We start from the raw sequence: 23028 nt of genomic DNA on the forward strand, positions 1-23028 counted from the left end.
AGGGCCATAATTATTCCCCAGCCTATCTCTGAATCCCCGGGAAGTTGTATTATCTGACTCACCCTAAAACAATATAGGTATTAAGAGCTTGTCACATAGGAACCAGCACTGTGACATAATGGATAAAACCACAGACTGCAGTGTCTACATCGCACTTGGACTCAGGTTCCAATGCCAGCTACCCCATTTCCTATCCAATGTACTGCCAATACATTTGGGACAGCAGCAGAAGATGGCCCAAGTACTTGGGACCCTGCTACCCATGTGAGACACTCAATGAAGCTGGCTGGAGACTGCTGGCTTTGATCTTGCTCAGCCCTAGCTGTTGCAACTATTCAGGCGTGAACTAGCTCAAGGAAGATCTCTGTGTCTCTTGCTCTATCTCTTTCTCCCTCTCTAACTCCACCTTTCAAATAAATATATAAATAAATCTTCTAAAAAGAGAGAGTTTACCAGGCACTACATTGGCCCCCTTTGCCTTCCACATAACAACCTATGTGGGGGAAGCAGGTAATCGTCTCCATTTCTGGTTGAGAAAGCAATCTCCAAGAGGAAGAAGTGAGTAACTGGCAGATTCAAACCCAGGTCTGTAGGCTCCAGTGATTCCTAGGCTGGGGGAGTTCCCAGAACCTCCGAGCTGGTGTCCAAGGTCAAGATTCCTGCTGTCAGAGATGCTGCTCATGGCTCTTTCAGGCACAAAGGGTCCCTAACACCAGCCACATATAGTGACACAAGTGGTCAGCAGAAATAGGAACAACTTTTTTATGAGATGGTCCCTCCACTACTTCCACTTAGTACAACCCTAGCATGATCTTGGTAGGGGATGGCTTGGGACTGGGTCCTATTGCCAGCTCAGCCCCTGGGAGATTTCTCCCACCGTCCATCCCCAGGTTCCTCCCTTATCCTTCTTCCAGAAGGCTCAATAGTGCAAACTCCTCAGGCCAGGGGCCATCTTGAGCACCTGTTCACAATGCTTCCAGCTTTGAGAAGACAGGAGAGACCCATTTCAGCCTGTGGAAGCGCAGACGACATCGTGCATTGGCGGATGGGCGGGGGCAGACAAAACCAGAATCATAGGGTGGGAAAGCAGGAATCATTTCAGTTAATTATGTTCATCTAACCAACAAGCTCTTTGTTTTCCTATTGCAATTTGCACATTTGAAACTCCATACTGAAAAAATTAGAGATAGAAATCAGTTTGGAAAGCCTAGATGATCAATTTCTTATTTATAACGACAGTGTAGTTTTCTTTTTAATGCACATATTATGTTAATGCACATTGTTTAATGCACATTAACTGTCACTTAACTGCTCGTGATTCCACAGGTCTCCTAGACCCAGAGCTGGCTTCTGGATCAGTCACGCCAGGCCCTACACTCAAAGCAGCCCTGGGTACAATGTTCCACAGTCAATGTCTTCAACTTCTCAGTATCTTTTAAACAAAATCCTCACATTTTCATTTTACACTGGGCCCCATAAATTCTGTATTCAGTCTTTTGGGTTTTTCTAATGATTTATCTTACTTATTTGAAAGCCAGAGTAATAGAAAAAGAAAAAGGAGAGTGGGAGAAAGAATGAATATACTATCTGAAGGCTTACTCTCCAATTGAGCCCAGCAGCTGAGGCTGGGTCAGGCCAAAGCCAGGAGCCTCCAAAGTGGGTGGCTGGAGTCCAACTGTCAGCTGTAGGATTTTAGGGTTCAACAAGATAAGAAGGTAATTAGTAAAAGAAAAGACTTCACTGAAGATAGGACAGTGTGATAGGAGTCACAATTGGGCAGCCAGCAGGGTTGTGAGAACAGAATTAGTACCACACTCCCCCATTGCCCCAAGCAGTGAGTAACAGCCTATTTGTGCTGTTAGGATGGGGCCATGCTACACACAGACTTACACCCCTTGCAGTGAGACTCTGAATGGGCCAAAGGTCCTCTTGACAGGTGTTTATCGATGTCAGCAATTTATAGTGTGTGCTCTTATCAGCTTGGGATGTCCTAAGCAATTAGGCAGCTATAAGAGCCAGAGTGGGCAGAATCTTAGGCCAGAAAAATTCCATCATGACATCTTCAGGGTCTTTCTTAATTGGAATGCAGTTTTCAAGATGTGAAGTTAACCTTTTGTGCCTCCACAGCAAAGTAAGTCCTAACGCCAAGCACTGGGGCCATCTTCAGCTATTCTCCCAAGCATATTAACAAGGAGCTGGATTGGAAGCAAAGTAGCCAGCACATGAACTAGCACTTGGATCTGCAATGCTGGGGATGCAGGCAGTGATCCAATCAGCTGTGCCACAATGCCATCTCTCTCCGTGTGAAGATTTATTTATGCGTTTATTTCAACATCAGAGAGACTGGCACACATACACACTCCATCTTCTGGTTCATTCCCCAAATGCCTACAACCAACAGGAATGGATGATAGCTGAGTAGGAACTATGAAAGTCAAGAAGCTGTTTTTACATACAAGAGCATGAAGATTTAAAAAAAAAAAAAGAAGACATGTTGGAATTTTATAGATGATCATGCAAAGACGCCAAGAGGAGCCAGAGTTGAGCCGCCAAAACTCACCACTACTAATTCCTGGTGCACCAAAATTACTCCAGAAAGGTAGAGGCAGTCAGAAAGAAGGAGTAGACTTTCAGAAGACAGCCAAGTTCAGACTGTCTGCATAGTAACACGCATTGTCACTCACCCTCCATGTTTGCATCTAGCATGTCAGAAATGCACAGTGCAGGGCCTAGTACAGTAGCCTAGTGGGTTAAAGTCCTTGCTTTGCACACATCAGGATCCCATGTGGGCAGCTGATTCTAATCCCAGTGGCCCAGCTTCCCATCCAGCTCCCTGCCTGTGGCCTGAGAAAACAGTCAAAGATGGCTCAAAGCCATGGGACCCTGCACCCACATGGGAAACCTAGAAGAAGTTCCTGGTTCCTGGCTTCAGATCAGCTCAGCTCCAGCCGTTGTGGCTACTTGGAGAGTGAATCAGTGGACAGAAGATTTTCCTCTCTGTCTCTCCTCCTCTCTGTATATCTGATTTTTCAATAAAAATAAATAAACCTTAAAAAAAAAGAAATACACAGTGCAACAGTATTTTTGGTTGCTCCCCTGAATCAGTCAGCTTTTGCTTACTTCTGCTAATATCTGAGAGGAGCAACCTAGGAGGTTAATAGGTTCATTTGGGCTTACAGCTCAGTCTAAGATGAAGTAGCCCATTGGTTCAGGCGTCTAGTAAGGCCAAGGGTCTATCACACACTGAACCAGGAGGCACAGAGAGAGATGGCAGGTGAACAAAGCCTAGTAACAAACCCCCAGAGCCAAGGTCGTAGCAAAATGGGTCAAGGCGTTGCTGACTGCACAGCATACCATATCTAGGCACTGTTTCTGTTTCTGGCTCCTCTGCTTACAAACCAGCTTCTTGCTAATGGGCCCAGCAGGCAGCAGCAGACGATGGACCTCGCCCTTGGGTGCCTGTCATCCACACAGGAGACCCCAATGGAATTCCTACATTAATTAACAATCATTATTCTCTTTGGCTCAAAGCTCTTGCCTGGTTCACCTGATTAAGTGCCAAGTTCTTGGCTTGGCGGTCAAGTCTCTCCCTAGCAAGGCCCTCCCCTGTACTTATACTACATTCCCAATCCCTCACTGGCACTCAGTGCTCTCAGTCTTCTGCTTCACTATCCCCAAGTTCTGACAGCCCAAAATGACTCTAGCCATTGTGAGAAGTGGCTGGCGGGGGTGATCTTCCTCAGTGGGAGCCACCAGCAGAGTTCCATCCTAGAGGCCACTTGCATAAACCCTGTTTCTGATCTTCTCTCCCCCCCTTACCGCCGATATTTCCCAGGTTTGTTTCCATCTCCCTCCTAACACTGAATCATAGCCTGCCTTCCTGCTGTGCCTGTAAACAGACCTTCCCATCTGTTCCCTTTACCACATCTCCAGTCCTTGAGAAACCACACAGTGTCATTTTAAAAGAAATCAAAATAAGGAAACAGCTGAGTCTTTGAAGTCAGCTGCTCCACTCTCTGCCGTAGTTTCAGAGCTGTAGCTTCTTCACTGTGTGATCTGAGAAAGTCTCTCTTTCTCTCCCTCTCCCATCTTCCATCATTAAAAAGAGATGGAATGTTAAAATGCAGCAGAAATTAGGTGATGACTCTTGGCACTGTGTCTGGCAGTAGTTAATACCTGAAACAAGGTTGGCGTAGCCAGGGTCCCACTACGCTCTGGAAAGTTGTCATCTGTGCCTGTGCTTCTGGGAGGCCTTGCTCAGGACAGGGTGTGCATGCACAGGTCAGGGCGGGGGAGCAGTGGGAAAGGCTAGGAGTTGGCCTCAGGCCTGTAGGGAATTCCACAGAGCTCTTAATCATCTCTTCCCTCCCAGTCACCTGCCTAGGTTGTTCTCACTGGCGCTGTTGCCCTGGAATACATCCAGAATACATTATTACCAATCAGAAAGAATCATGGATCACAAGAACCAGCCAATAAAAAAAAAAAGAAAGTCAAGAAAAATCACATAAACATCGTATAGCCCAGACTGTCTGTAAAAATAAGGGCAATATGTGCCTTGCAGCATTGTCTTCAATGGGTAAAGTGCAATAATAAGCTAAAAGGTTGGCATCTTTTACGGTGTCCATCAAACTGAAGCCATAAAAGGGATCAAAACCTTAACACTCAATGACTACTCTTTATAGTGTCCATTGTTCCAAGCGTGATGTTGGGTGTGTGACCCACAGTACCTCATTTGCTCCTCAAAAATCTGAAATATAGAAACCACTGTGGCCCAGAGAGTCTCCTTAAGGGGTGGGGATGGGCACTGTGGCACTAGCGTCTCCTACAGGAGTCCCAGCTCTCTTTTCCTCTCTCTTCCCCACTACCCTTCCTCTCTGCCATTCTGCCTTTGAATAATAAATAAATATTTTTAAGAAATAAATTTAAATATGATAGTGCACTTTCTTTTCTGACCATTTCAGAAAAAGTCACAAATCAGTAGGGATTGGATTTAGAAAATGTGGAGGAAACTGCCCTAAAAACAATTGATGTTCTTTCAATCCTTTTCTGCCTCTTTGGCTGGTCCAGAGCAAACAAGAGCAGAAACCCAAAGGGATGCCTCCTGGGGTTCACATGGGATTCAGAGACCTCCAGGAGATCATTTTGGATGCAGGATGGACCAGAGATCTTGGCTTGTGGGTGTCTAGCCTTGACAGCAGCCATCTTGGCCATAACCAACGCCTTGCCTACTACGTGACTTAGGTACTCATTCCAAAAGCTATTGAATAAAGAAAACCATTAACACAGTTTAGCCATTATTTTGCAGCAGTCACTGATGCCTAGAATGTTTCTTAACTGACACCTAGTGTGCTAACATTTCTTGAGAAAGTCTAGGTATGTTCCATCATTTAGCCACCTTTGCTTAGCTTAGCATATAAACCCCTCCCCAGTGCCTCAGGCTGTAGGGATCCTCACACTTGGCTGCTGCCCAAAAGACACAGTTCTGTCCCTAATAAGGTGTAGCTAGGGCAAGCCTCGATACGTCTGCCTCTTGGGTCTCCTAGGTGTTTCCACCACTGACTGCTAGTTCTCAGTAAATGCACTGTTCCAAACATAGACTGACCCCCTAGAGTGATTAGGAAAGAATTCCTGTTGGCCAAGTTGTAATAGGCAAATCACATGGGAATTCCTCTATTCAGCTTGCAATGATTTCTCTGAATGTCAGGTGCCTAGGTGATATCTACATGAATAATCATGCTTACGGAGGCCAGCGGTACCCTCCCTCAAACCCCCAACACCCCACCCACTCTGCCAGTCACTCTGAGCTTGTTCTTCAAGGAACTCACCTCTATGTAATACGTCACTTTTTCTGATTCCCCATTCTTAGACATTACTTACTGACTTCTTATGACATCTGAGGAGTTACGTCCCTAACACATTCCCCTTGCCCTCCCCGCTTTGCTCTTACAGAACTGGTTCACAGTTCAGTAAAGATCACTGTTTATTCATCTTACAGACTTTGATTGCAGACTGTGGGGGTAAAGAAGTGAACACGCAGATGAAACCTGCACAGGTGATTAAGATTCTGACTGATACAGAATATGTCAGGTAGTGACAAAAGCAATGAAGAAAAGGGAAGGAGTGTCAGATGGTAGACAATGACAAAGAGTCTTTGTGAGAAAGGTCTCTCTGAGAAAACACACTGAATCATTCACTCATTCTTTCAAATGAAGTAGATGACTGAGAAAGGGAAGCATACTGATACCTATTTTTTTTTTTTAAGTCTTTGAGGGTCAGCACTATTGCATAGTGGGCAAAGCAGCTTCTTGCAATACCCACATTCCACATGGATACTGGTTTGTGTCCCGGCTGCTCCACTTTTGATCCAACTCACTGCTAATGGCCTTGGAAAAGCACTAGAAAATGGCCCAAGTGTTTGGTCTCCTGCCATACACAGGAGAGATCTGGAGGAAGTTCTGGCTTCTGAGCTTGGCCTGGTTCAGCCCCAGCCACTGCAGTACGCAGGCAAGTCAACTAAATCTGAATTGTTTTAAAGTATTTTCATGCCAGATTATGATGAGGAGGACAGCCATCCAAGGTGGGTGCTGTCATGATGAGCACAGTGACCACAGCAACAGAGAAAAATCAGATTTCACTCTAAAGACAAGGAGAAGCAGGGCTTTACAGCAAAGGAGTGGCGTGGAGGATAGAGGAAAGGATATTGCTAAGAGGAAGCACCAGAGTCAGGCAGATTCTTGGTAGCCTGACTCAACAGAACTCCCGTTGAAGACATGCCAGAGTAAGAAGATAATGAAGGTGATCAGACACCAAGGCTGGGGGGTTTTGTGCTAAACTTATATAGTGGGATTCTTGCTCAAAAGTGAATTTCACAAAGACAGGGAAGCCTAAGTTAAGGCCTTCCCCAGGCAGAGGGCTCAGAGGGGCCTGATGAAAGTTAAACGAAGGATAGAGCCTGTGTCACAGAGGAAAAATGACTCCAGGAAGAAGCAGCAGCCAATGTAAAGGTCCTGTGGTGGGCGTTTGGTACAATAGTGAGGACACAGTTTGGGCAGCCAGAAAACCACATTGGAATGTCTGGGTTCAAGAGCCGGCTCAGTTCCCACTTCCTGCTTCCTGCTAATGTGTAAGAGATAAAACATGATGGCTTAAGTGGTTTGGTGCCTGTCACCCACATGGGGTATCTGGATGGAATTCCTGATTCCCGACTTTGACCTGGCACAGTGCAAGCTGTCGCAGGCACCTGAGGAATGACACCATGGATGAAGGATCTCCTTCTTTCTGACTTTTAAATAAATCAAATAAATAAATTGCTTAATTGTGGGTGGGGGAGTGAAGGCCTTGAGATGTGAGACTGTGATGTTCTTGCCTTGGTAGAATCACCCCAAAACCATCTCCAACCCCTTCTAGGAGCTGTTTCTTTCTGGAAAGCTAAGAACTACATTTCCCAGATTCCTTTGCAAAGGGTTCTGAATGCTTCCAGGAACTGCTGTCTTTCTGCTGTCTGTAGCTGTCTGGAGATGGACATGTCAGGGGAATATGTGAGTTTGTTTTATTCTGCTTCATTCTTTCAATAGGGCCAGAATTCTGAGCTCCAGTCTTAGAGTGCTGAGTTAAGGGGTAGCAAGACCACCTTTTATTTGCTGGTGCCTATCTAGCAGGCATAATGTGGGTTCAGAGCTAAGAGTCGTGCAGGCAGAAGACCTGATTCCTGAGGACAATAATTCCTATGGAACTTTGTGGACACTCTAACATGACTTTCCTGGTTGTCATAAATGTAGAATAGCTCCCCTGGGAGGCCAGTTCAAGAAATCTCTTAGGGAGCCAGTTCTCCCAAAAGCCCAGTCTCCAGCAACCCATTTTAGTCAGGCTAGTTAGAAGCACCTGAGTCCTTGTTTGTTACCTTTGGTCAGAAAACAGCCAACTGGACTAGTTTCTATATTCAGCCCTGTGACGCACGTACACTCTTTATTTTTCCTGCATTTTTTCATGCTCTGATACTCCTGATGAAATAACTACCTTATTTCATCATTTGGTTAACTAACTTTGACTTGTGGCTAAGCTTGCTGCACTATCCAATAGGTTCTCAGTAGAAATTTCCACATGGCTATAATCAAAGCCATCAGTTAATATATTATTCTGTTATTTTTCTGGAAATTTTCAGTTTAAGCCCTCTATTGTCTACCCTAATCTAGATACAAGTATATCCCAAGCGGGGACTTGACCATGTATCATCGTCATCTGATTAATTTAACCAGTCACAAGAACTACAAAGAGAGTCTTCTATAAAGCCTTGTAAATGATGAGACCAATTGGATGGGTAAACTTGGGTGCTGGGCCCTGTCACCCCCAGAGCAGGTGTGAAAGCTGTGCACCACCACCAGTACATTGCCCCATGTGTCTATTCTGCTGTCACAACTGTGAAAAGAGAATCATGGACATTCCTGAGAGTAGCAGCCAGCCAGCACATCGGAGACCTAAGGCCCCTAAGGCATTACTGACTACCTCTTTTACATGGATAGTTAGATGTTGGGTAAAGGGTCTTTAATGTGGTTTAGGGGTTATCTATTTGATGTTCAGGTCATCTGGCAATTGTCATATTGTTGTAGCCAAGCGAGCCAGTACAGAGCAGGGCCATTAACTGAGATATTAATCCTTTCATGCTGGCAGTACAGAGTAGGCTCATGCCCCCAGAACTCTCCACCCCAAACTGCACAACAGCAGGGTTTATAAAGGTAACAACCACAAACTAGGAGGGACTCCGGGAGCCTGAGCTTATACACTGAGCTAATGCAGAACTATCTTAGGGATGGAAAAGTGACAACCACTTAACTTTGCAAGCCTTTGTTACTGTACCAGGTGAAAATTATTTTTCTCCTAGTCATGCTTCAACAGCCTCGCCAGGGGTTCGAGCAATCTTGTCGAGCAGGATGCAGTTTTCTGGGCCAGGTTACAGTCTCGTGGGTGGGAGGGTACCTCAGCTAAGATGGAGTCCAGCTCAACAGGAAGTCCCTCTTGCTAAGGCTGTTATTTCAATATCTACACATTAGCTTTCAAGTGAAGACTGTAGTACTATGTACTAGTTTTGAAGTGAATTTTTTTTTTATTTTATTCTGATATAGCTCCATAGGCTTCCTTCCCCACTCCCCCACTAATTTCCCCCACGTCATTACACTAGTATAGTCCTGCTATGACTGTGTGACGGGAGATGGCCTCAGCTCTAACCTAAACACACAAAGCCTCTAACAGCAGGACCTTTTCTCCAGCTGACAGCAGAAGGGACAGAAAGAGTTGGCTCTCACCACTGCAGGTTTGAGGACGGAGGGAGCACCTGACTTGCAATCTGGATGGCCTCAAAAGATCGAGACAAGCCTGAGGTCGGCAGCCCTCAGGAAGTTGGACCAACAGCTGTCAGGAAATAAATTCTGCAAACAACCCAGAGCAGATTCTTCCCCAGAGTTTCCACACAAAGGCCTGAGAGCCCCGCTTGGTTTTTTAAGCCTACAAGTCCCTAGGCATAGGAGATGGTTAAGCCCTAAAATGCTGACTTATAGATATGTGAGATAACCAGTGTTACCTTAAAAACGGAAAAAAATATATATTTATTTACCTATTTGAAGCAAAATGACAACAACAAGGAGTGAGAAGAAAAGATAGAAATAAAAATCTCTTTCATCTGCTAGTTCACTCCCCAAATGGCCACAACAGCTGAGGCTGGGCCAGGCAGAAGCCAGGAGCCAGGAACTCTGGATCTCTCTGAAAGTAGCAGGAACTAAAGTACTTGAACCATCACCCATTGCTTCCAGGCAACTAACAGCAAGGGAAACAGCAGGAGAATTTCAGAGACTTGGCTTTGACATTCAGACCTCTGACCAAGTGTCAGCAGCTGCCTAACTTCAGCTGTGCTGTGGCATAGTCAGTAAAGCTGCCGCCTGTGATGCCAGTATCTCATATAGACACCAGTTCGTGTCTTGGCTGCTCCGCTTCTAATCCAGCTCTCTGCTAATGGCGTGGGGAACAGTGAAGATGGCCTCTGTGCTCGAGTTGGCAAGATTCTCTCTCTCTCTCTCTCTCTCTCTGTCACTCCCTTTCTAACGTTGCCTTTCACAAGAAAGCAAATCCTTCAAAAATATATAAAAAGAGCCACTGGAAACCCTGTGTGCACAGGGACGACGACTTACCAAATGAAGCTTCAAGGGTGAGCAGGTAGCCTAGTGGTAAGACACATCCCACACTGGAGTGCCTAGATTCAATTGCCAACTCGAGTTTTTCACTCCAGATTCCAGGTTAGGCAGCGGTGATAACTCACACAGTTGGCTCTTGTCGCTTATATCAGAGACCTCACTGGAGGTCATGGCTCAGCAGCTGGGCTTCAGTCATTGCGGGCAGTTTGGAGAGTGAGCCAACAGGTGGTGTCTCCCCACCCTCTCTCCAAACATTTCTATGTGAGATTTCACACTAGAGTCATAATGGCAGAATTGACAAACAACTCTTTCTTGGGTTTACTCAACTGTAAAATCTGTGACTATTCTATTTCTCCAGAGAAAGATATGCCGATCTGTTGCCTAGGTGGGGAGGGAGGGGATGGTAGAGGTGTTCATCAATATTCAGGAAGTTGGGAAGAGAAGGGGACTGCAGAGCTCACCTTTCAGTACTCAGACTTGCACAGAATCCTACAGGCGTCAGCATGCCACCTCATCCCCACTCCTAACCCCTATACCTGTGCTCCGTGCACGAAACCTCTTAGCAAAGACCAGATCTCCCAACTCCCAAGGAGGCAGGAGGGAAGATGTCACCTTGATATTTGAAATAAGGATAGCTGGGAGTTGGATGTCTGAATCAGAACTCAAGAGAGAGGAAAGAGCTGAGGGTCTTAACTTCTATATACTTGAAAGAGATCTTGGTTGAAAATAATGGCAAACAGACTGGGCCCGGCAGTGTGGCCTAGCGACTAAAGTCCTCGCTTTGAATGCCCCGGGATCCCATATGGGCACAGGTTCTAATCCCAGGAGCTCCAGCTCCCTACCAGTAGCCTGGGAAAGCAGTCAAGGACAGCCCAAAGCTTTGGAACCCTGCACCCGTGTGGGAGACCCAGAAGAAGTTCCTGGATCCTGGCTTCGGATCCGCATAGCACCAGCCATTGCGCTCACTTGGGGAGTGAATCATCGGATGGAAGATCTTCCTCTCTGTCTCTTCTCCTCTCTGTATATCTGACTTTGTAATGAAAAAATAAATTAAATTTTAAAATCTTTTTTTTTTAAAAAAAAAAAAGAAGAAAAGAATGGCAGACAGACTGATTCACTCCCAAATACCTGACAAAGTCAAGGTTGGGCTAGGAACTCCATCCTGGTGTCCCATAGAGACCCATCTCTCTGAACCATCACCTGATACCTCCTAGATTCACATTAACAGGAGGTTGGCTCGAAGGCAGAATAGCTTGGACCCCGCCAGGCACTCTGACATCATACAGGAGCATCCCAAGTAGAAGCTTGTGCCGCTGCAAAAAAAAAGCTTGACCCCTCTTAAGCAGTCTTCCAGGTGTCCTGGGGTACATAATTGACTCTTCTCACTATCTCCCTCTAGAGGTAGCTGTGTTTTACCTCCTGCTCAGCTAAATCGGTTACTGTTCTACTATTTCGTCAGTGTGTTTAATGTTGTTTCAGGCTTATGATATATTGTAACTCCACGAGAAAATAAATGTTGCTTTACAATACTATTATATTAACATTATATAACATATATCTATCCTTTCACCTAGAGTGGAAAAAATCAGTAGCAGAAGGACGCAGGAACTGCCTCTGGTGTCTTGGCTCATGCTTCAAGCCGAAGAATGACTTGTCCAGAAGCACATGTCTTCTGATACACCAGGGGCTCCAGGGCTCATAGACTTGGCTTTGAAGTGCTAGACTGCTGGGCACAGGGAGAAAGTTTCCAAACTGGAGCTCAGGTAAAGCCGACTGGGTAGGACTGCAAGATAGCCTTCTTGGGGTGGGGAGGTATTTATTTTATTTGAAAGGGAGAATTACAGACAGAGAGGAAGAGCAAGAAGAGCATGAAAAGACAGAGATCTTCCACCCACTGGTTCATTCCCTAAAAGGCTGGAAATGGCCAAGGCTGGGCAGACCAAAGCCAGGAGCCAGAAACTTCATTTAGGTCTCCTAGGTATATGCAGGACCCCAAGGACTTGTACCTTCTGCTGCTCTACCGGGTACATTAGCAGGGACCTGGATTGGAAATGAGTATTTGGGAATCAAACCCGCACCCCTATGGGATGCTAGCATTGCAGATAGCTTAGCCCACTACCCCACAACGCCACACCCTGCAATATAGTCTCCTAAATTCAACCTCAACCTGGAGGAAAAGTAGAGAAAAGGCATAAATTTCCTAAAAGCTCTGGTATTTGCCAAGAGAGGTATGACTAAATGTGAAATAGCTGTGGGCTGGTCCAGACAGTAGCTTTACTTTCTTACCTCAAAATAAGAAAATCTGACCCAATGTGATTCTGTAGCTGTTTGTTCAAATTCACTCCCCAGGAAAGAAAAGAACTACTGATAGTATGTCCTTGCATGATTTTTTTCTACAATAAAAGAGCTCAGCCAAAGGCTGCCAAGTCCTAGTTATTTTCTTAAAGAGTTGGGGTGGGGACCTCATTTGATGGTTATGTTTGCATGTCATCCTTGCACAGTGGTCGTGCTAATCTTCTCTGTATCATTCCAATTCTAGTATATGTGCTGCTGAAGCAAGCACTGATGTTTATTTTCTTAAAACATTAAAGAGAGAGAGTGAGATCATTTTTCATCTGTTGTTTCATTCCCTAAATGCTACCTACAATATCCAGGGCTGGGCCTGATGCCAGGTGCCAGGTACCAAATCCAGTTCTCCCACATGGGTGACAGGGACCCAGCTACACGCTGCTCCCAGGGTATGCATAAGCAGGAAGCTGGAATAGGAAACAGACCAAGACACTCTAAATGGTATCCTAACTGCTGCGCTGAGCCCCTCCCATACACACACTCCCGCAAACCTTCGCTTTGTTCTCCAACTCACATCAAGAAGGGGAGGCCTCCTTCTACAACTTCAGACTCGAGATCCTGCTTTTTTCAGCTGACCCAGGGCCTTTAAAATGTCCACATTAGGGCCTCTGTGCAGTTTCCTTCACAAGGCAGAGAGAGAGGGAGAAAACCATTCAGGAAAAATGTATTAACACCCTATTAGGTTGGAACCAGCATGGTGGCTCAACAAGCTAATCCTCCACCTACAAGTGTGGCAAAAGTTTTTTTTAAGATTTTTTTTTCTTGGAAAGTCAGATGTACAGAGAGGAGGAGAGACAGACAGAAAGAAAGCTCTTCTGCCCAAAGTAGCCAGAGCTGTGCCGATCCAAAGCCAGAAGCCAGGAGCCAGCAGCTTCTTCCGGGTCTCCTACGTGGATGCAGGGTCCCAAGGCCTTGGACTGTCCTCAACTGCTTTCTCAGGCCACAAGTAGGAAGCTGAATGGGGAGCAGGGCCACCAGGATACGAACCAGCACCCATATGGGATCCTGGTATATGCAAGGCGAGGACTTTAGCCACTAGGCTTCCATGCCAGGTCCATGGGCATCAGTTCTATTTACAGCTACTCCAGTTCCCATCCAGCTCCCTGCTGTGGCCTGAGAAAGCAGTCAAGGATGGCCCAAGGCCTTTGGGTCCCTGCACCCATGTGGGAGACCCAGGAGAAGCTCCTGGATCCTGGCTTCGGATTGGCTCAGCTCTAGCCATTGCAGCCATTTGGGGAGTGAGCCAGAGGATTGTAGATCTCTGTCTCTCTCTCTCGCTCTCTCTCTGTAAATCTACCTTTCAAGTAAAAGTAAATACTTTTTAAAAGAACCTGCTATGTAACAATCAGTGTTACTTCCATTGAGGCTATGATAATGATTGTGACAAATAGGGTGCTAGTTTTCAACAGCAGAATAGACATTAGGCAAATAATTATAATAAGGCAAGTAGACCTGTTCTAGACTCAGCATTCAGTGGTGCATGTTACAAGGTGATCTAAGAAGGTAAAGCAAGGAGATATATGTATGAGACGGGGGCTCGGGATTTCTGCCAATCAATCCCCTAAGACTTCTAGATGTATGCCTCACCACATTCACCCCCCAATTTGTCTGCCTCCCTGATAGAAGTGACTACTCAAGACACAGCTTTCAGCTGCCCCTCTACCCTGTGTAAACTCTCCGCAGGTGCCTACTTGAGTTTGCCAACTGTTTCTTGCCAAAACCATGACTGACCGAAGTCCATATTGACAAACTTTACAGAAGCTGGCAGTTTGTTTCCTTATTGGAAACAATTTTTTTTTTCAAGTTAGGTTATCCAGATTTTAGCACCAGCAATAAACAATTATCGATTCCAAGGAAGCAGGGATGGAAAACATGTTACCATAACCTAGTTGCAAACAGGAGCTTTGTCTTGTAAAGCCTCAGCCTCCTCTTTCCCTCTCTGCTGCCCTCTGTTCGCCTCCCTCCAGTCTTCCTTTGGCTATAGGCAACCTGAAGACAGACTCGCCCAACACTGAGGTGGTGAGGTCAACACAGATCAACCTTCTGGGCTACAGGTCAGGGCCAAGAAAAAGAAATAATTGATTTAGGAAGCCGAATAGAAAACAACTAGCTGGTCACACCTAGCTGGTTGAAAGTGCCAAAGATTTTTTTAAAAAGAGTGGATATCTTTTAAACTTGATTACAAAATACACATACTATTTTGGCAATTTCTTTGGTTTTGTTTTGAGATGGGGCAGATTAATCCAACACACCATTTTATAAATGGAAAATATCCATTAGTCTTCACTAGTGGAATCTGCCATTGGTCATCATGGGCCAGCTGGCTGAACAGATTACTCAAGGACATTAGCATCATCCATTGTGAAGAAGCATGCATTGTCCCTGAGGTTCTAGAATTCCACCCACAGGTGTGGAACTCTGGTCAGTTTCTTCACAGCTCTTGGGTGCCCTACACTAGGGTCCCCTCTCTCCTTAAATCCAGATGAACAAGTTTATCCTATTGATGGGTCTTTATCTGCTTGGATCTGCCAGAGGTGAGTCTTCTACTCTTTAGTCTGTGGGTGAAAATGTAAGGGAACCTTCTTGAAGGTGCTTAGTTACCGACACCAATCTGCCCCAGAATCAAGAGTAATAAATCCAGCCCAACTCTGAGAGCTTCCAAACCAGTTGATTTCTCCTGGTTATGGTTTTATGGTCAGAAGTGACCACTGGCCTGGCATTATTCTGCCTCTGCTTCTTCAGCCAAAACACATTTGCACCTGATGTTCTGTGAGATGGGAGGTTGGACCTACAGGTTCAGTGTAAGTACAGTAAAGGTTTAACCCTCCTACTGAACATAGAGGATGCTATGTTGGCAGTGTGCTGAAGAAATATAGGAGATGAGGATGTCATATGTCCAGAGATACATCTCAGAACAGAGCGGGGATTGGGGAACCAGCGTTGTGGCATAGCAAACCACCATCAGTGACGGTAGCATCTCATATGGGTACCATTTTGAGTTCTAGCTGCTCCATTTCTGACTCAGCTCTCTGCTAATATGCCTAGAAAAGTATCAGAGGACAGCCCAAGTGCTTGGGCCTCTGGGCAAACTAGGAAGAAGCTCCAGGCTCCTAGCTTTGGACCAGCCCAGTTCCAGCTATTGCTACCACTTGGGTTAGTGAACAACAATGGAAGATTTCTCTGTGTTTGTCTGTCTGCCTCCCTCTTTATCTCTCTCCTTCTCTGCATGTGCGCTCGTGTGTGTGTGTGTGTGTGTGTGTACCTTTCTTTCAAACAAATAGATAAATTTTTAAAAGGAAACACACACTGCAGGGTCTAGGTCACAGACTTTATAAGCCTCACTGTGGCTATATTCTACTCATCCAATTGTGTGTATCTCCTCTTTCAGAATCCCCGAATAATATGGGCTGTTTTTCCTCCTGAGTCCTACAGGAAAAGAGAGGTCATGAGCTCTGAGCTACAGTGTAACCTCAGAGAATTCACTGCTTTGTTACACTTTCAAAAGTTGACTCAGAAACAGATACTTTCCGCTAGATGGCAGTATGTCAGTCACATGTGAAACAAATTCACAGGCTTTCAATCTTCTGGTATACAAGAAACGACTCTGTTAAAACTTTAACTATTGAACAATCAGTCAAGCAGATATTTCTGAGCATCTAGAGGGGTTGTGCTGTGTTATGAAGGGTAAAGCTCCCACCTACGATGCTGGCATCCCATATAATCTCCAGTTTCAGTTCCAGCTGCTCTACCACCAATCCACCTTCCTGCTGATGGGCCTTGGAAAGTAGTGGAAGATGGCCTAAGAACCTGGGCCTCGGCACCCTCGTGCCAATAATTTTTTGACCTTGATAATTGATTCATAGTAACTCCACTTTCCCCAAACCATATGAGCTGGGGATTAAATATGAGGAAGCATGTGCCCTTACCAAATGAAGGTGACTTAATTACCCTAATTTAAAAATATATATATTTATTTCTATTTGAAAGGTAGATTTTAGAGAGAGAAAGGGAAAGAGAGATGGAAGGTCTTATATCCTCCGGGTCTACTCCCCAAATGGCTATATGAGCTGATATGAAGCTCAGAGCCAGGAGCTTCTTCCTGACTGCCCTCATGAGTCACATGATACATCGCCATGATACAATGTCCCAAGGATATGAGCCATTCTCTGCTGCTTCCCTATGCCATAAGCAGAGTGCTAAATTTGAGTTGGAGCAATCAGGGATACTAACCAGCACCCATATGGGATGACAGCACCACAGGACGGAGTTTTAGCCTGCTGTGCCATAGCGCCAGGCCTATCCCTCTAATAATTTTTGTGCATCCATTAGGCATTTGTCATCTTCCAGAGTTTATCCTGGCCAAAGCTGAAAATCTACCACTCTCAATTTAGGCTAAAATTACTTAGCCATTGTAAACTTCTTGCTTCCTCTTTTCCATATCTTGCCTTTCACTCACTGCAAAATTGGAGAGAAGACTCCTGGGGGGTTTCTGGTATCATGAGTTGACAGTGCATTGATTTCCTGGTGCTGGCAGGGAGGCAAGCTGATTTTCCTTCAGGTGCTTTTGGCTCAAAGTTGGATGATCCAACTGTGAAGTTCTTAATATTGTGTATCTGAAATACTGCCTTTGAATCCCAGAGGTGGTCTCTGTGTTTTCATAAATATCTGTTTTCATGGTCTCTTGGAGCACTGGGTTGACTTCCTCTGGCATCTGTACTTTAAGTACCTGATCTAGAACCATGGGAAACCTAGGAGTGTGACACTACCCCCTTCTCCTAGGAAGGCAGGCTTTAATCTTTTCATCTTTACCACCAGGCCGACCTGTTGAGCCTCCTGGCTCTATGGATCAAGCTGCAAATCACCAGCTTACAGGTGACTATTTTTCCTTTGGAAACCCTTCCGATAGCGAGGCTTTGTATGAGACATCAGGTAAGAATGCTTTAATTGAGCACGGTTCCAGTGAGCACAGCACAAGCGAGCACACCTCTGGTGAACATGCCGCAAGTGAACATACCGGCGAGCACGCTTCAGGAGAACAACCCTCAGGTGAAAAATCTATAGTTGATAAGGCTGCAGGCGAACATGCTTCGGGTGAACAGGCTATTACTTCAGGAGAACATGCTTCGGGTGAACAAGCTGTTACCTCAGGTGAACACGCTTCGAGTGAACAGGCTGTTACTTCAGGTGAACACGCTTCGGGTGAACAAGCTGTTACCTCGGGTGAACACGCCTCAGGTGACCAGGCTGTCACTTCAGGTGAACACGCTTTGGGTGAACAAGCTGTCACCTCGGGTGAACATGCTTCAGGTGAACAGGCTGTTACTTCAGCTGAACACGCTTCAGGCGAACAGGCGGCTACTTCAGGTGAATATGCTTCAGGTGACCAGGCTGTTACCTCAGGTGAACACACTTCCGGTGAACAGGCTGTTACTTCAGGTGAACACGCTTCAGGAGAACAGGCGGCTACCTCAGGTGAACATTCTTCTGGCGAACAGGCTGCTGCCTCGGGTGAACAGGCTTCGCCTGACAAATCTTTGAGTGAACAACCTTCAGCCGCACCAGTTTCAAGTACATCCCCAGGTGAGCCACATTTGGATCAGTTCCAGTGCTTGTCTTCAGGTGGGGAATGCACAACACTCAAGAAAATCCAGTTTTAGATCAGGAAGTAAAAAAAAAAAAAAAAAAAAAAACCTGATAATACTTCACAAATAGTTCTCTCAAAAGTGTCTTCACAATAATGTCAAGAGGCATGTTCTAGGTTTTGTAAGATCTTGAAGACTACATGATTTGAATTAAGGCCCCTTTTGAAGAAAAACAGTTCAAGGCCAAAATGCCAGTAGTCAGTCTTGATAATAAGCTATGAATATGAATGCCCACAGCTCTCTACATTTCATGCCTCAGTTATTACTAGATGTAAATACTTCCTATTTAACCCATTACACAGCACAATTAATATAATTTTTCAGGTGAGAGGCTAATATGACACATAGAAAGTGGCAGATCTTGGGTTCAAACCTAGCTCTATTCAAAGCCAATATTTTTTCCAGTTCTCTTTGCTTTTGCTCTAGATGAACAGTTGAGATTGTAAATGAGGCAATATAGAAGCATTCCACAGAAAGATCAGTTTGAGCATGGAGAATACCACACACAAGACTTTCAGGATCAGAACGCTTCAACATGTCTTATGGATTAGTTGAATGTGACTTTGTGTTTATGTTTTGTGGGCAAGAGTATGAAAGAGAGCCAGCCAGATGATACATTGCTCCTGTTAAGTCAGACGTGACAGAATTATAGATGTTCAGAAAGCCAATGGAGTATGGATTAGAGTCCAGAGTCAGTATTAGGCCAATTTGAGATTCTTCAGCAAAGGTAGTGATATTCAGGCTGTCTACTGCCTGTCATCCCTCCCCAGATGTGTGATTCACACCTGGATCATAAACACTTTTCATCAAGCATATTTTCAATGTTTAGGTGCGGTATTAAATTGCAACACCTGTGCTTATATGAATGATCAAGGAAAATGTCTTCGTGGAGAAGGAGTTTGCACCACTCAGAATTCCCAGCAGTGTATGTTAAAGAAGATCTTTGAAGGTATGTGGGGACTTCACAAGACAATCTTTGGTCAGAAAAACACATAAAGCAATTTGGGTACCACTACAAGAGGGCAGCAATGTGGTAAAGGCCTAAAAAGGGATCAAGGAACTTGGAGAATCAGTCTTGTCTTTTGAAGGTTAACAGTAGAATCCCAGGTACTTACAGAGTAGTGGATGCCCTGGGGCATTGGCCATCTCCTTCCTTCAGACTAGAATTTGCACCCTCAGCTCTTCCGAGTTTCCAGTTTGCTGATTGCACATCTCGGGGTCTAACCTCCACAGCAAGTGTGAGCCATCCCTCACAGCCTGTCTCCCTTACTCTCTATACATGTATGTTTGTATAATCACACATATCACATATATACTTCAGTTACTCAAAGTGAAAAAAAGGTATTATGTGGTAACTATATAAATAAGAACATAGCTAATGTCATTATAAAGTACTAGGCACTGTAAAAAAAATGTATTCTCCCTCATATTTCTACATGTATGAACTCATTCATCCACTGTCACCCAAGAAGTACAAATGACACATATCATGAATCCTTACAGAAAGATTATCCAAACACAGACTTTGTGCACATAGGTTACGGTCTAGTGTAAGATAAAAGAAATAATATCACAAAGAACAAAGTGGTGTCATAAGAAACCACACAAAAATTTGGAGATTAGGGAAAGCAAGTTGTGAGGTGAATGGATGACTGAGGAGGGAGTTATATTTAGGAAAGTTTTTAAGGTGACCCAGCATTGTGGGAATGCCAGCTTCCCATACTGGGATAGCAGTTTGAGCTCCATGTGCTGTGTTTCCAATCCAGCTTCCTGCTGGGGTGCCTGGGAAGCCTTCAGAAGATGGCCCAAGTACTTGTACCCCTCCACCCATGTGGGAGACTCCGATGATATTACTGGCTCCTGGCTTCAGCCTGGCCCAGCCTTGGTTGTAGCAGCTATTTGAGGAGAGAACCAGAGATGGAAGATCTCTTTTTGTCTCTCTCCTTTCCCCTTCTCTGTTGCTGTACCGTTCAACTCAATATTTTTAAAGAGAAAGAAAAGACTTTGGAATACATTTAGGATTTTGGCCACCGGTTCTCAGTCTTGTACATAAGCAGCTTTTTAAACATCCTGATGCTACTGAAAGCATCTCACCCCCTCACTTCTCCTACTCCTTCAGATATGGAAGAAAAATTGGAAGCATTTGTCCCACCTGCCTTACCCTATGCCTCAGCCATCCCCACTCTAACTGGTGACCCTCATGAACATGCATCCTTGTCAACTATGTACATAACATCAAAAATAAAATAAAATTTAAGAAGAGCAAAGGGCTGTACATATTTATAATTAAGTGAAAAATCCCAATGCTCAAACTACATTAAACCAGTCAGAACATCGGGGAATGTAATTCAGGCTTCAATTGACAAAGTTGAAAAGTAGTATAGAAGATACACAAGGAAACTCGGGGAAAACACACCAATTTGATGAGGAAAGCAGTGAGTTTCATCTGGGAAACAGTTTAAGATGGCATTAGCATCATGGAGATGAAGTTCAGTTAGTTGAAAATGGCAGGATTCAGTTTGAGAGGACGGAGTAACCACACCAAGAAGAGCAGACAGAACACTAGGAAGACCATGTCAGCAGAGGTCAGAACCAAGAATGAGGGTTGTTCAACAACATCGTGTGTGTGGCAAAAAAGGGTCCAGAATATAGGCCACAGAATGTAGTGGGTAGCCCTAGAGTAACCCTTGAGCGGAAAGTTTCAGCACAGTGGAAACGGTTCAAATTGCCAGGGACCAACATATGAACAGGAGGGATATTGAGGGAGAGGGCTGCCAGCTCTCTGGGGAGGCATGGGTGAAAGGTGGGACAGTAACATAGTCAAGAGTATTTTGAAGTTTGAGGAAACTTAAATTTGAAACAAACAAAAGGAGACTATAGAAAAGACATTGAAGAAAGGAGTTGGCAACCCAAAGGAAAAGGGTCCCAGAAGAGGCATATGGGAGGGACGTGGAGATTTATAAATGGAGGCCTCATGTCCCTGCACAGAGACAGGAGAAGAGTTGATAAAGGCTACAGCTGCAGGAGGAAGCTGTCTTCTCACAGTCTGTTTCTTCTTTCAGGAGGAAAACTCCAGTTCATGGTTCAGGGATGTGAGAATATGTGCCCATCTATGAACCTCTTCTCCCATGGAACCAGAATGCAAATTATATGCTGCCGGAATCAATCTTTCTGCAACAAAATCTAGAAGGGTGTGCCCTTGTTTCTTGCTGACTGGGGCAGCAAAAGGCGCTCCCATTGCCATGCTCAGTTCCTCTCTATTTAGTTTCTTACCCCAGTCTACAGTTAATCACACCTCTTTCTGAGCATCACACAGGATGATTCTAAATACCTTTCCCATTCTTCTCTGTCCTGTCTTCTTTGCTTCCCCTCTCAAAATTCCTGATTTACTTTATAAATAAAATCTGCATGAGTAAAGAACACAGGCTCCAGAAATGTTTTTCCCAACAGTTCAGCTGCAGGGTCAGCCCAAACTACTCTCTACCCCACACACGGTAAGTGGATGCATTTTATTACCAGTCTATGCATTGCAGAATGAAATAGTCCCCAGGACAGTTGCTACAGAGGAGTACAAGTTATGTAATAACCCTTGACAAGATCTGAACAATGTTGCAAGGATTTTTGACACCTACTGTCTACTTTTTCACACTGTTTTCTCTTACTACTTATTATGGTATGCAGACCTCAGCCTGCCCTGGACTCTTGAGTTTTCACTCATTAATAGAGTTAACAACATAGTGATGACAAAAACAATTTTGCTTTAGCTTATAATGCTCCATCAAAATACTCAGTTCACAATGACTAAATCTCTATCATGCATATTACTGAATCATCTGCACAGCATAGCTAGACAGGTAGAAACGATAAGCATTCTCTCACCTTAAGGTGTTTTCACATATAACGGTCCCATCTGATCTTCAGAAAAGAGCTCAGAAGGGTAGCTAGGAAAGAGAGCATCATCCTTACTTTATAAATAAGGAAATGTGACACAAAGATATTGATTTTTTTTTAAACTCCTTGTCCCAAGTTTATCAAGCTGGACCCATATTCCAAAACCTAATCTGCAGAATCTCAATCTGAGCTTTTCTCTCTCCACTGGACAGAAACAATCCCATCCTCCTGGCCGAGTCCACACACCTGCCGAAAGACACCTGAGCTCCACTGGGCCGGGGCTCTTAGCAATGTATTCTGCAAAGCAAAAACCTCCAATTTGGATCAAATTCAACTTATTTTTAGATTATTTTATGAATAAAGCCTAAGAAATCTCAGAAAAACATGCTTAGAAAGTTTTATTGTGTGTCAAGTTAAAAATGTATGCACACACAAATTATGGCCTCACCGCTAAAAATATTTGTAACTGTTGGGCCCGGCGCGGTGGTTAAGGTCCTCGCCTTGCATGCCCGGGATCCCATTTGGGCACCAGTTCTATCCCGGCAGCCCCACTTCCCTTCCAGCTCCCTGCCTGTGGCCCGGGAAAGCAGTCGAGGACGGCCCAAAGCTTTGGGACCCTGCACCCGCGTGGGAGACCCGGAAGAGGCTCCTGGCTTCAGATCGGCATAGCATCAGCCGTTGCGCTCACTTGGGGAGTGAATCATCAGACGGAAGATCTTCCTCTCTGTCTCTCCTCTCTGTATATCCGCCTTTCCAATAAAAATAATAATAATAATAATAATAATTAAAAAAAATTTGTAACTGCTTTCTCATCAATAATTATTGGCTGCGAGAAAATGGAACTTGTCTCCAAATTTTTGAATGAACACGATTTTGAACAAATCTACTTCTATATAAAGTGGTACTCAAGAATAAAGACCAAAACCATGAAACTAAAATTCCAAACACATTCTCAACTTGAGGTA

General features: G+C 44.7%; 1 protein-coding gene and 1 pseudogene across 2 annotated transcripts; one reads left to right on the plus strand and one right to left on the minus strand.

The window, feature by feature from the left end:
• Positions 1-12624: 12624 nt before the first annotated feature.
• LOC121154343 lies at positions 12625-12744 on the minus strand (annotated as a pseudogene).
• A 2186-nt stretch (positions 12745-14930) lies between these two features.
• Positions 14931-21584, plus strand: ACRV1 (acrosomal vesicle protein 1). Of its 2 annotated transcripts, XM_040977154.1 has the most exons (5): positions 14931-15064; positions 17346-17930; positions 18003-18110; positions 19002-19121; positions 21235-21584. In XM_040977154.1, exons 1-5 carry the CDS (start codon positions 15013-15015, stop codon positions 21357-21359), a joined length of 990 nt encoding a protein of 329 aa, XP_040833088.1. In that variant the 5' UTR covers positions 14931-15012; the 3' UTR covers positions 21360-21584. The 2 variants fall into 2 exon arrangements, with proteins under 2 accessions (XP_040833088.1, XP_040833087.1); XM_040977153.1 differs by having other exon boundaries at positions 17346-18110.
• The last annotated feature ends 1444 nt before the right edge of the window (positions 21585-23028 follow it).

Source organism: Ochotona curzoniae, unplaced genomic scaffold, assembly GCF_017591425.1.
Source record: "Ochotona curzoniae isolate NIBS_2020 unplaced genomic scaffold, NIBS_Ocur_1.0 contig_2723, whole genome shotgun sequence".
Lineage (NCBI taxonomy): Eukaryota > Metazoa > Chordata > Mammalia > Lagomorpha > Ochotonidae > Ochotona > Ochotona curzoniae.

Excerpts from the sequence above, each read along its gene's own strand:
- ACRV1 (XM_040977153.1), top strand. The coding sequence starts at position 15,013 with ATGAACAAGTTTATCCTATTGATGGGTCTTTATCTGCTTGGATCTGCC. Across the intron at positions 15,065-17,345 it reads TCTGCTTGGATCTGCCAGAG|GCCGACCTGTTGAGCCTCCT; the intron begins GTGAGTCTTCTA and ends CTTTACCACCAG. Across the intron at positions 19,122-21,234 it reads GTTAAAGAAGATCTTTGAAG|GAGGAAAACTCCAGTTCATG; the intron begins GTATGTGGGGAC and ends TTCTTCTTTCAG.